This window comes from Sus scrofa, chromosome 5 (assembly GCF_054392235.1).
Source record: "Sus scrofa isolate SSC_HxYL_T2T_F1_AM1 chromosome 5, Sscrofa_HxYL_maternal_Yorkshire_Landrace_v2.0, whole genome shotgun sequence".
NCBI lineage: Eukaryota > Metazoa > Chordata > Mammalia > Artiodactyla > Suidae > Sus > Sus scrofa.
Window position 1 is genome coordinate 21993717 of NC_139387.1, and position 12925 is coordinate 22006641.

The 12925-nt window shown below is 55.7% G+C and overlaps 1 protein-coding gene and 1 long non-coding RNA gene across 8 annotated transcripts in view; one reads left to right on the forward strand and one right to left on the reverse strand.

The window, feature by feature from the left end:
* Positions 1 to 2033, forward strand: LOC146403199 (uncharacterized). Its single transcript, XR_014803283.1, has 2 exons — positions 1 to 52; positions 567 to 2033. It is a non-coding gene; the product is annotated as an uncharacterized LOC146403199 (long non-coding RNA).
* The window catches only part of ITGA5 (integrin subunit alpha 5), a 27630-nt gene continuing 15985 nt past the window's right edge, over positions 1281 to 12925 (reverse strand). For all 7 annotated transcript variants that reach the window (XM_084955807.1, XM_084955805.1, XM_084955803.1 and 4 more), the window contains 21 exons: positions 11015 to 11071; positions 10789 to 10841; positions 10295 to 10503; positions 9562 to 9753; positions 9290 to 9335; positions 9020 to 9121; positions 8775 to 8830; positions 8485 to 8639; positions 8061 to 8198; positions 7864 to 7931; positions 7130 to 7280; positions 6952 to 7044; positions 6725 to 6804; positions 6516 to 6596; positions 6308 to 6413; positions 5766 to 5918; positions 4548 to 4634; positions 4325 to 4438; positions 3609 to 3710; positions 2970 to 3092; positions 1281 to 2364 (listed from right to left, as the gene is read on the reverse strand). In XM_084955807.1, coding sequence (XP_084811933.1) covers positions 2281 to 2364; positions 2970 to 3092; positions 3609 to 3710; positions 4325 to 4438; positions 4548 to 4634; positions 5766 to 5918; positions 6308 to 6413; positions 6516 to 6596; positions 6725 to 6804; positions 6952 to 7044; positions 7130 to 7280; positions 7864 to 7931; positions 8061 to 8198; positions 8485 to 8639; positions 8775 to 8830; positions 9020 to 9121; positions 9290 to 9335; positions 9562 to 9753; positions 10295 to 10503; positions 10789 to 10841 — 2193 coding nt within the window. In that variant the 5' untranslated portion in view covers positions 11015 to 11071 and the 3' untranslated portion in view covers positions 1281 to 2280. The remainder of the gene's footprint in view (positions 2365 to 2969; positions 3093 to 3608; positions 3711 to 4324; positions 4439 to 4547; positions 4635 to 5765; positions 5919 to 6307; positions 6414 to 6515; positions 6597 to 6724; positions 6805 to 6951; positions 7045 to 7129; positions 7281 to 7863; positions 7932 to 8060; positions 8199 to 8484; positions 8640 to 8774; positions 8831 to 9019; positions 9122 to 9289; positions 9336 to 9561; positions 9754 to 10294; positions 10504 to 10788; positions 10842 to 11014; positions 11072 to 12925) is intronic.

Genomic DNA, 12925 nt, shown 5'->3' on the forward strand with positions numbered 1-12925 from the left:
TTTTTTTTTTTTTTTTTTGGTCTATTTAGGGCTGCACCCGGGGCACATGGAGGTTCCCAGGCTAGGGGTCCGATCGGAGCTGTTGCTGCCGGCCTACGTCAGAGCCGCAGCAACGCAGGATCCGAGCCGCGTCTGTGACCTACACCACAGTCCACCACAACGCGGGATCCCTAACCCACTGAGCAAGGCCAGGGATCGAACCCTCAACCTCATGGTTCCTAGTCGGATTCGTTAACCACTGCACCTCTCTGTCCTCTTGCTGGACATTAGGACAGGCCTTGAAGCGACAGAGGAGCCTGAAGCATCCCCTTACTTTGATTTCTCTTCAAAAACCTGATCCTGGAGTTGCCGTTGTGGCGCAGTGGTTAACGAATCCAACTAGGAACTAGGAGGTTGCGGGTTTGGTCCCCGGCCTTGCTCAGTGGGTTAGGGATCCGGCGTTGCCGTGAGCTGTGGTGTAGGTCTCAGACACGGCTCGGATCCTGCATTGCTGTGGCTCTGGCATAGACCGGTGGCTACAGCTCCGATTAGACCCCTAGCCTGGGAACCTCCATATGCCGAGGGAGCGGCCCTAGAAAAGGCAAAAAGACAAAAACAACAACAACACAACAAAAAACCTGACCCTAAGCCATGTTGGTTAAGATGAGGGCTGGCACAATCAAGCAAGGCAATGAATTTGACTGTGTGACCTTGGGCAAGTTACATAACTTCTCTGGACCTCAATTTCCCCTTGTGTAAAGGGGAATCAATCACAGGATTATTGACAGAAATTGAGATCATGTACATAAACTATTTAACACTCCCTCGACCCACCAGTATAAAATGGGCAATGAAAACAAAACAAAAACCTAATTGGCTTTCTTCTCATTTAGTTCTGTGGCTTTTTCTTACAGCCTATTTCATTATTCTGATTGAGGGAAGCCTGGGTGAGTCTTCCAGACCATCTTCCCCCACCTTCAACTTGGATCCCCCCCCCTTGCGTTCTTCCCTAATCCTCAAACCCAAAGAGTAGGGATTCCTTTTCCCTTCTTGGAGGTGTTGGGACCAGATCCGGTGGGGCTGGGTGATGGGCAGAGGAGTCAAGCCCTTTTTCCACCCCTTCCATCATCTCTTTCATTTAAGGGAGCCCCCCCAGACTAATTCCACAGTTGCTGGGGATCAGACTCCTAGCTCCCAGTGGAAAGATGCTGCAAGAAACCCAGGCATTTCCCACCCACCAAGTGGTCTGGTTCCAGGAAGCGTCTGGAAAAGAGTGGGGCTAGGAGAAATTCCAGCCGTGGTCAGTGGGGGCACCGGGCCGGGTTTATTGCACTTGCAACAGAGTTTAAATAAGTCCCCGGTGTCCGGAGCCGAGGTGAGGGGAGGGTTGGGCAGGGAGAGGAGGGGCAGCGTCAGTGCAGCTGGCGGGCAGAACCCAAATCCTACAGGCCCGGGACGGCGGGCTCCCCCTTTCTCCGGGAGACTGGGAGGGCCTGCCTCTGGCCAGGGTTAAGGTTCCAGATCTGTTGCCATCACAGCCCCTTCAGGGTCCTGGGCAATTGCTGACTTCTCCTGAGTCAGAAGTGGATTGGGCCTCCAGGCCCAGGTGTGGAGCAGGCTCAGATGTAGTCCTGGTTCTGCCTACTTAGGTTACCAATGTCTGAGTCTGGGGCCCAGATCAACCCCAGGTTCGATCTGGCCCTTTTAGAGTTCCCCTTGGAGTGGTTCTGGGCCAGCGTCGAATCTGCTGTGGGATCTGTCCTGAGCTGGGCCTGGGGCACCATCCACGGTTAGTGTTCCTTGTTGGCCCACCAGGGTGGGGGCTGTCCAGAGCTGCCATGTCTCGCTCCCCAGGTCCCAGGTTCTTAGCTGGGGGCATCCTGCGGATCTCTGGCAAGACTGAGGACAGATCTTTGCAGGCTGGAGCTGGACGGGAAGTCCTGGTGGCACATGTGGGCCAGAGAACTGGGATTGGATCTCCCAGTTCTGGTTCCAAGTTGTTTTCTGGAAACTCTCCAAAATGCAAAGGCTGCAGGGAGGCTGGGGCCTCTGTCCCTGGATCTGAGTCCCCCATCCATGAGGAGGGCGTGTGTAAACGAGGGTCCTTCACAGTGCATGGGGGGAGGGGATCCCCAGCTCCTCACCTCCCGGCTCTGGCCCTTCAAGTATGTCTCCGGGCTGGGGAGAGGAGCTTCTCCCTGGCCCTCAGCACCTTCAGGAAGCGCCCAGCCTCCTCCCTGTCAGTAGACTGAGGGTGGGGGGACTGGGCCTTCAGGATCGGGAGTCTGGGATCGGGAGGACTCAGGCATCAGAGGTGGCTGGAGGCTTGAGCTGAGCTTTTTCCATGGCGGTGCCGTATGGGAGGGAGCGTTTGAAGAATCCGAGCTAAGGAGGGGAAAAGGAGGGGGAGTTGAGATACTCTGGTTCCCACTTCTCCCCAGATCTTATCCCAAGAGGGGATGGAGGTGACTTCAGTGCTGCCAAGCTCTCCATCTTACAAAAGGGGCCCAAATTCAGCCTGCTAAAACCGCCTCTCCAACAGGCGGACTAGGCCAGGAGGGCTAAAGTTGGGGCTGCTTTGGTGCCATAAAAATGCCCCAGCTAAGCCAGGGATGGCAAACAGGCTTGCAGTCAAGTTTTAAGTCTCACTGCCTATTAGTGAAAAGGATTCTGAGGCTACTTCTAGGGTATGATCATGGGGTTCTGGAAGAAGTGACAGCACAAATGCCGTAGGCTGGCCACCTGTGAGTAACACTGAGTTTGAAAGTATGGGCAAACTTAGCAGCTTGAGTCAAGAGAACTCTTTCTAAGCCAGGGGCCGTAGAATGAAGGAAAATCCTAAAGGCAGTGTCAGGATGGGATGTGCGTGGCCAGGGAGAGGTGGGGGCATGTGGCTGGAGAACCGATCTGGAGGCAGATGTTTGGGACTGGGCTGGGTCAGGAGCAGAACCTGGTGAGAGAGTGGCCAAGTCGGGTGGGATGTAGCTGACCTTGTAGAGGATATAGATGAGCAGACCCAGGAGCAGGAGGCCCACGAGGATGGCTAGGATAATGATCCACAGCGGGACGCCGTGGCTGCCTTCTGCCTTGATCCACTGCACGGCTGTGGCCACCTGGGGAGCAAGCCAGGAGAGGTCACTGAAAAGCCATTAGTTCTTCCTGCCCTACTTGCCAGTGGACCTAGACCCACCTCTCCCCTGCCATCTTGGGCGAACAGAATTCTGAACTTCAAAATTCAAATTCCTAAAATGTCCCTTACTTTGGGGCCTCCACCCCTGCTAATCCCCTCTCCCCAGAGAACCTTCCTTTCCTGACTAGTTAGCCTGGTAGATCCGATTTATTCTTCAGGTCTCGTTTCAACATCTCTTCCTCCAGGAAGCCTTTCCTGACTCTACACACTTGTGTTCAAGCGTCCCTATGATGTATTCCCATAAACACGTGGGCACTGGTCACACTAGGTTCTCCCTGCCCTGTCTATCTTGCTGATCATTGTATCCCAGGACCTAGCATGTGCCTGGCACATAGTAGAAGCTCAATAAATATTCATGACCATAATTAGGCCGGCCCCTGTCACATCCCAGGCCTAGCACTCTACCTCCCTGGGCCCAGACCTCTGGCCCCAGACTCACCTGAAGTTCCTTTTGGGGAAGCTGCCGAGGCAGGATTCTGTAGGGCATCTTCAGGGCTTGGTACACAGCTTCACACTGCAGGCTAAATGGCTGGTGCTCCCGCTGTGGGTGGGAGAAAGTGTTATGGGCAGCCCCTCTTGCCATCCAGAGGATATAGGGCTCCCCATGGTCTGGCCCAGGTTATGATTTTTCCCTATTCTGGACTCATTCGCTCCTGAATCTCTCTCTATGCTTCTTATATGAGATGATAAATGTGTGACCGAATAGTTATAACTGAATAATTTATAATAACAGTATGCTCAATAAAAAAAAAAATTTTTTTTTTGAATCATTCATGTGGGTTAAGCACCCAGGACAATGCCTGGCCCAAAGGGTGCCCTTAATAAATGACTGCTCTTTACTGTTCCTACATCTGCTTGCCTCTCCACGACGGATTCATATTCCCCCTCGGTTTTTCTATCATTCTCTGCCCCCTGGTGTTGGTTTTCAACCCTCCCTACTCTGAATGGGCCAGGAAAAGGAAGCTGTCGGTCACCAGTATGGCCACTAGGTGGCGCCGAGAACACACAGCCCGGTCCAAACAAGGGTGAGGGAGGGGAACGGGACCGCCTGGGTCCCGGGTCAATAAAGGGAGTGTCCAGGGCCGTGGGGAAAGGGAAGGTCATTCCAGACAAGCCCGAAGGTCGGGGGTCAGGACTGAGGTGAGGCTCCCTCACCTGCAGGAAGGTCTTGGCCCAGACGCGGAAATGCAGTTGCAGGCTTCGGCTCTCTTGCCGATGGAGTGGCCCCAGCTCACAGCGCAGCCTGAAACATTCTGCCTCCGGGCATTTCTGGAAGAAAGCGCAGGCTTGAACCCGGTGCTCTGCCCTTCTGGTGGCTCTGAGGATCCACACAGGTACTGAACACTCGGGCCCAGGCCACATGCCAAGGACGACTTACCAGGATCTGAGGGCCCGAGGAGGCAGGGCTCCTGCTAGCAGCATCCCGTCTCTGCAGCCGGTGGTGCTGGGGACTCTCGGGATCCAGCTGGAAGAGGAAAGAGATGTTAGCAGCCTCTCCCACCTCATTACAGCGTCTAAGTCAGGCTGCAGCTGGGGGCCAGAGCAGCTTTGACCTGATCTTCCATCCGTGCAACTGACCACCTGCCATGGCGAGGCACCAAACTCAGCATTCAAACGGTGGAAACGAGTAGGACTAAGTCCCTGGAGCTTACAAGGAGGTGTCAAATAATTAGGGGCCCATCCCTGCCTTGGGGCCTTTGCCCTGGCTGTTCCCTCTGTCTGGAATGCTCTTCACAAACTGGTCTTTCATGCTTCAATTCACCTGTTCCCTCAAGAGATTTTCCCTGAAGACTCAACTTAGGCTCCTAGCTCCACCCCACCCCGGCAGGTTAGCCCTGTGCTTCTCAAAATTTGTTCCTCTCTCTTTTTAATTTTTTTTTTCATCTTTTTAGGTCCACACCTGTGGCATATGGAGGTTCCCAGGCCAGGGGTCAGATTGGAGCTGCAGCTGCTGGCTTACGCCACAGCCACAGAAATGCCAGGTCCAAACCGCACCTGCAACCTACACCACAGCTCACGGCAATGCTGGATCCTTAACCCACTGAGCGAGGCCAGAATTCGAACCTGGGACTTCATGGATACTAGTCAGACTCATTTCCATTGAGCCGCAAACGGGAACACCTCGCTCTCTTTTTAACTTTTATTGTCTAAGACCCTACACTAAAACATCAACTCTATGACAGTGGAGACCTTGTGAGTTTTGCTTGGTGCAATATTTCCTATGCCTACAACACTCATTTAATTTAAACGTCGTTGATGAGTAAATGAACATTACAACGGGCCCTGGGGCCCTGGGGCCCTGGGGAGGGGATCTGAAGGCTTTCTAGAGGAGGTGCCACTGAGCTGGGCCCTAGGAGTGTGCCAGGGCAAGAAGTAAGGGAAGGATACTTCGGGCAGAAAGACAGGGGTGCAGTGCATAAGTCTTTTTCCCTCCCAGGGCCTTAAGATATCCGAGGGCCTTCTGAACCCTTTCCAGGGGCCCAAGTCCTAGCTCAAGGCACATCCTTATTGGCTCTTCCAGACCCAGAGCAACCTTCCCAACCAACCCCCTCAGCCTTGGTCCCCTGACCCCCAGGCAGGTCTCCAGGCCCCTCACCTCCAGGCCCTGTGGGTTGAGGGGGTGACTCGTGGTGCAGTTGCTGAGTCCTGTGACCCTGGTCACATAGAGGAGCTGTCGACCTTCCAGAGCCTGGGGACAGCTGAGCTCCAGCACGCCCCGGCTAATGGAGCTGGGGCCCAGGTTGATGAGCTGAGGAGAGGCGAGTACAGTTATCGCGGGAAGGGAGGGCGTGATTCTGCCCTGCTGAGCCCCGGGTCCCATGGCCCACCCTTCCCGGCCTCGTGTTGCCATCTCAGGAGTGAGGGAGGAACTCACCGTGCAGGGATCCTCTCCAGCCAGCGCTCCGGGAGGCGGCTTCATCCTTTCCTTCTAAGCTCCTCGACTGGCCCGTCCCTCACACTGACCCTGCCCGGGCCTTTACCTCTCATTTCCCGCTGCTTCCCCTCTCCCCTGCGGTGGTCGGTCGGAGGCCATCTGTCCCTCATACTAGCTCCTCCCTCCTGTCACTCATTCTGGCCCCGCCCCCCACTCCCGTTGGCACCCTGGCCCTGGCGCTTCCCGGCTCTGTCCTTCCTCACCTCGTAGACGTGGTGGACGGCAGGACCCACATCCTCCTCCTCCTGAGGCGGGTCTCGGGGATGCCAGTCGCTCACGGGGAATATCACTGCTTCGGGCTTGGAGACCCTGAAGAGGAGGAGGGTTTAGAGGACAGAGCAGCCCATAGGCACCCTTTTCTAGAAATCTGCCTCCCCGCCCAGAGACGCCCCATTTTGCCTGGGCACTGACCCGTTTAGGGACACCTGGGCCTGAGCCTCCACCGAGAGCCGGAAGGAAACCACTTCGCTCTGCGAGTTGTTGAGATTCTTGCTGTGGGATGGAGGGGAGACTGAAGCGCCTTTGGGGCCCAGCCAGGAAGGAACCCGCTTGCACCAGACTCCTCCCCCACCCCACCCCTGCCACGCAGCCACAGCCTGGCCCCACCACGCACTCCCTACCTGAGGATTTGGAAGTCAAACTGGATGGTTTTCTTCGTGTCCCTAAGGTGAGGGACTGTGAACCGAAGGCCACTCCAGAGCTGGTGGGACAGGGAGGGAGGACAAGGGGGCCGTTAGACTGGGCATATGCCACCTCCCAATTGCAACCCTCCTTCCCGATGCCACAGCTCTGCTCTGGATGAGCCCGTCACTGTCCCGTCAGGTCCCCCCTCCTGTCCCAGACTTACACTGGCCCCCGCCTTCATGGGGTTGCCCAGGTCACACACCAGCAGGCGGCTCTGGTTCACAGCAAAGTAGTCACAGCTCAGGCTGGAGAAATTCTGGAGGTGAGGTGGGTGCAGGTAAGGCTTTGGTGTCCCGCTGGCAGGGTCTCCTCCCAAGCCCCGCCTGAGAGTCCCCTCTCACCCCTGGGTGTCTGACGAGTCCGGAGTACTCAGCCTCTGGAGGGGCCGTGACCCGAAGCTCTGCCTCGTAGGCGCCACCCTCACCCACATTCTGGGCATGGAAAGTGAGGTTCAGGGAGTTCTTGTCGCCCAGGTACACGTGGTTCTGATCCCTGGAGGGGACACACAAGGTCAGGGTCCTTGCGGGAATGAATCCCTTAACCAGGACGATGGGCCATGAGCATCATAATATAGTAACACTAGATACCATTCACTGAGTCCCGACACTATGGCAGGCACTGTGCTTGATGCTTTTTTTCGCTTTTTAGGGCTACACCGCGGCATATGGAGGTTCCCAGGGTAGGGGTCGAATCAGAACTGCAACCGCCAGCCTACACCATAGCCACAACCATACCAGATCCTTAACCCCCTGAGTGAGGCCAGGGATCGAACCCGCATCCTTGCGGATCCTAGTCAGGTTCATAGCCCGCTGAGCCACAAGGGAAACTCCTTGATGCTTTATATAGATCATTTCATTTCATCTTCCAAAAAGCCAGAGGCATAGATGCTGTCCTTCCCACTATCTGGATGAAGAAGCTGACGCTCAGCGAAGCTGAGTCATTTCCCAAGGTCAGGAGGTGAGCGAATACGTCCCTATTCTACTTTTTCATGTGCCAGGTGCCTCCAAGCTCCACGTGTCCTGTTATGAGACTTTGGCATCTGGAATCCTGCAGCTGGACGTCAGCCTTCACTTACCCAAACACTTCCAGCTGCAGGTCTGGCACACAGATATTGTCTTCTCCGCAGTCCAGCAGGATCTGAGCCTGGGGAGCAGGGCAGCCTTGAGGGGGGGTTGTGACCCCCTCCTGAGCTGTCGCCTCCCCCCTCCAGGGCCCCGCCCCCAGGAGCCCAGGCCCCTCTCCCCTGAGCCGGCGTCCCCACCCTGTCCTCACCTTGTCCTCTATGCGGCTCTTGCTCTGGTAATGTAGGACAGGCCGGAGGCCGTGGCTGTCCACAGGGGCTTGGGGGTCCAGGGAGAAGTTGAGAGCGATGTGAATTGGAGACAGTTTGTCTCGGAACTCTGACTCGTTCTGGGGCCAGGAGAGAGGGTTCAGAGTCAAGGGACACTGGGGACGTGGTGGCTCTGTTCCTCACCCTCTCACATCTCCCTTCGTCCCCCCAGGGCCCTCCAGAATTCAGGTGGCCAAACTCCACCTGAATGCTCATTGCTTCAGAGGCAGCCTGGTTCCCAGGGCCTCTGATGGAAAGGTCCCCTTCCCCTGCAAAGTCCCAAGCCCTTCACTGGAATCTCCCAGTCTCTTTCCCTTCAGGCGGGACCCCTGGTTCTATGTGGCCACCCTGCCCTCGGGGCCATACCCTGAGGTAGATCTTCATCTCTCTGCAGTCCTCCCGAGCCCCGTTCTGGATGAGCAGGGTCTGGGTCAGGGTGGCCTGTCGGGAGGCCAGGAACAGCACCCGCCGCACTCCTCCCTTCTGCTTCTGCCAGTCCAGCTGGAGCTCCACCGTGAAGCCTGCAGCCAGGTGCACATGTTAAGGAGGAGCTGCCTCTCCCTCCCAATCTACCCAGAGAGAAAAGAGGTCCCCGGGCGCCCCGCCCTGCCATTGCCTGTCCCAAGGCCCTGAGAGGGTCACGCAATCTCCCTCACCGATGGAGTCAGGAACGTGTTTTCCAGAAGCGTTGAGGCAGAAGCTGAGGTTGATGCTGGAGGAAGACCCAAAGGAAAGCTGGTGGGTCCAGCTGGAACAGGTACCCTGGCCTCCACCTGCCTCCCGGATAGACTCAGACTAGGACAGCCCCACTTGTCCCCTTCCACAGACCCGGTCTCCCTGCCCACTCCGGGCACAGATGAGGTACCCCAGACACCATTCCGCCATCGCCTGCCCTGCTCACCAAGCCACAGGGTTCCCCTCCAGGTTGCAGCTGCGCTCCTCTGGGTTGAACATGGCGGGAAAAATGCTGAGGGAGGCACTGGCAGACACGATGGGGCGACCTCTGCCAAGAGCGGACATGGGGTCAAAGAACTAAGACTCCCTGGAAACCTGAGCACAGGAAGCTGATGCCCAAGCCCCTGGATCCCGGTTTGTACACGTCCCCAAACTCGGCCCTCTTGAGAAATCCTCCAGTTCCCACTTCTCCCGGGTGGCCCCCTGCCCTTCATACCTGTACACCACAGCCTTGTCCACACCAAAGGACCCCACAATCAGATCTGCAAGAAGTCAAGAAACTACCCCTTACAGCAAGTCCCAAATCAGGATCATCCCCTCCTAACCCCTTCTAGTTTCATTGTTCAAGGAAGCTGGCGTGAGAGGACCGCGCCACCTGGTGGCAATACCCTAGAAGTGCACCCAGGAGCTTAAGAACGTGCATTAGAGGGGAAAGGGGGTCCGTGACGAGGGAATTCTAAGGTGAAAGGGGGCTCTGGCACAACTCACCAGGGTATCCGTTGCCATCCAGGTCTCGGCCTCCTCGAAGGGCCGAGCCAAAGAAGTCTGGCGTGTGGCCAGCTGCCCACAAGGGCTGCAGAACCTGGGAAGGCTTAGAGGCCAAGCCCTCTGGGCCCCCAGGAAATATAAACACTGCTCCCTGCCGGTTCTCCCCACCAAAGGTAGCCCCGATGGCTACATCTGCAAGACACATGGCACACACCAGTCAGTGGACGAGGAACCCGGGAGCCCAGATCTCTACCACCAGACCCCAGGACCTGGGATCCTATTTTCCCCATCTGTCATTCCCAGGATTCTTATCTCTTTAAGTCCCCAAATCTAGACATTGGAATTAACATTGACACACCTGGAGAAGTCACTGGGAGTCTTGGGTATCTATCTTTATTATTTTTTTTCTTTTTAGAGTTGCAGCCGTGGCATAGGGAGGTTCCCAGGCTAGGGGTCAAATTGGAGCAGTAACTGCTGCCCTACACTACAGTCATAGCAAAGCGGGATCTTGAGCCACATCTGCAACCTACACAGCTCACCACAATGCTGGATCCCCAACCCACTGAGCAAGGCCAGGGATGGAACTCGCATCATCATGGTCACTAGTCGGATTCGTTTCCTCTGCGCCACAATGGGAACTCCCGTGGGTTTCTATCTTATCTGTCACGCCCCTCCCACCCCTTTTGACTCAGCCCCCAACTCCCCCTTGTCACCTTGTGCCCCTGGTGCTTACCATTGTAGCCATCCTGGTCCAGGTCCCCCAGGGGGGTCAGGGAGCTGCCGAATCGGCCAAACTCATCGTGGCCAGTGAGGGTCCGGGCAGGTGCAGGCTCCATGCCCGCCGGGCTCTGCAGGTAGATGTAGACCCTGCCCACCTCCTGCGGCCGCCCATCGGCTGTCCGCTCCATGAGCAGGGGCGCCCCCACCAGCAAGTCATCCAGCCTGGGGGTACAGGAAACCCAGGCATCCTGAGACATTGCTTGCCACCTACCCAGAGCCACTCAATCCCAGATCCAGGAGACCCCAGGCTTCCTGGATCCCGGGCTCCCTGCCACCCAAGTGAGAGAGCTGAGGTTTCTGGTCTTTGGCTCTCAGCGCTCTCCTTGCCCCGAGCAGAGGGAATTCAGGCAGGGGAATCCAGAGAAAAATTCTCCTGCATTTTCTCTGTCTCTCCTACCCCTTGGATCTGGGGAGGGCACCGGGCTGTGCCCCCTTTCCATTACTCACCCGTCCCCATTGATGTCTGTGGCAGCCACTGCATAGCCAAAATAGGAGGCCATCTGGGGGGAAGAAGGGGTGCCAGTAGGTCAGAACTAGGGGGTCCATGGATGGGGTCATGTGGGGGGTGGGGTCAGGGACTCCAGGAAGCCCAGCTTATTGGCTCTGGGCCAGGGCTTGGTTGGCAGAGGACCAAGCTGGGTTGTTGTGGGGGGGTATGGGGGGGTGGCCTCACCTGTTCCCCTGAGAAGTTGTAGAGGGACCGGATGTCTGAGCCATTAAGGATGGTGACCTGGAGACGAGGAGATACACCTATTGGTTCCGGCTTCCCAGACCATCCCATAGGTGGAGGACAAATGGGTACAGGATACCCAGGGACAGGCGTTCCTTGGAGACACAGACCACTTGTCCCCTAATTCCCTCCTTTGCTTTGCCTCATATTCCCATCTCTACCCTGGGGAGTGCCATCCCAGGGCTGCTACGGAATTTTCCTCCATGTGGCCCATCAACTACCCTGACAGATTTCATACTCATCTGCCAGCTGTCCATGTCTGCCCCCTAGAACGTCAGATCAGTGAGGGAAGGAGCTTGGGTTTGCTCTTTGCCTTCTCCCTAGAGCCTAAAGTAGTGCTTCGTGAGCAGAAGACACTCAATAATTATTAGTGGAATGACTGAGGCCTCACTCCCCAGCCCTCTCAAACCACAAACAGGCCTGTCTCCCCCATGTCCCTCTTTAGTGATGAACCCTACCAGTCCCCCTGAAAATCTTTTTTTTTTTTTTTTTTTTGTCTTTTTGTCTTTTTTAGGGCTGCACCCATGGCATATAGAGATTTCTAGCTAGGGGTCCAATCGGAGCTATAGCTGCCAGCCTACACCACAGCCACAGCAACGCCAGATCCTTAACTCACTGAGCAGGGTCAGGGATCGAACCCCTGTCCTCATGGATGCTAGTCGGGTTCCTTAACCACTGAGCCACAAGGGGAACTCTCCCTGCCCCGAGAGAATCTTGATTCCTTGCTCTCCTCCCCACCCTGGCTGATGTCCCTTTGATGTGAGCCACACCCCCAGGACTTCTGGAGAGTCCCCTGGCTTCCCCCTGCTTTGGCCTCTCCCTTCCCCGACTGCAGCGGGACCCACTACACTAAGGCCAGTCTGTGAGGGCATCTCTGGCTTGGAAACACCATAGTGGTTCCCTGCAGCCACTGCCCTGTCTCAGCTTCTTGGCTGGTCCTCTGAAGCCCTGGAGAATCTGGCCCCAACCTGTCTGTTTTTGCCCAACCTATCCTTATTCTCATCATCCATCAGCCCATGAGTTGGCTAAACTGGCCTGAATTATTTTCCTTTCCCTCCGTGCCTTTTTTCTTTTTCTTTTTGTCTTTTTGCCTTTTCTAGGGCCGCTCCCTCGGCATATGGAGGTTCTCAGGCTAGGGGTCTAACCGGAGCCGTAGCCACCGGCCTATGCCAGCCAGCATCACAGCAACGCGGGATCTGAGCCGTGTCTGTGACCTACACCACAGCTCACGGCAACGCCAGATCGTTAACCAATGCCGGATCCTTAACCCACTGAGCAAGGCCAGGGATCGAACCCACAACTTCATGGTTCCTAGTCGGATTTGTTAACCAGTGAGCCACGATGGGAACTCCCCATGCCTTTTTTCATGCTCCTGCCTAGGATGGTGCCTCTCTTCATCTCTACTGATCCTTCATAGAACATTTTCTGATCCATCCATACCCTAGAAAGGGAGTTATTCCTTCTTCTAAACTACTATATCATCGTAGCCACTTTTCTGACATTTATCCTAGTGGAGAAAGGATGCCGACTTTGGAATAGGACAGACCTGGGGGTTTTTTTGGTCTTGCCCCCAGCATGTGGAAGTTTCCAGGCCAGGGACTGAACCTGTGCCACAGTAGTGACCTGAGCTGCCACTGCAGTGACAACGCTGAATCCTTAACCCACTGAGTGAGGCCAGGGATCAAACTTACATCCTCATGGAAAATGGTTGGGTTGTTGGGTTCATAACCCGCTAAGCCACAACAGGAACTTCTATTTTGTTTTGTTTTTTCGCAATTAAAAAAAAATTTTTTTCAAATGGCCGCAGGGGGAGTTACTGTTGTGGCTCAGTGGTTAACAAATCCGACTAGGATC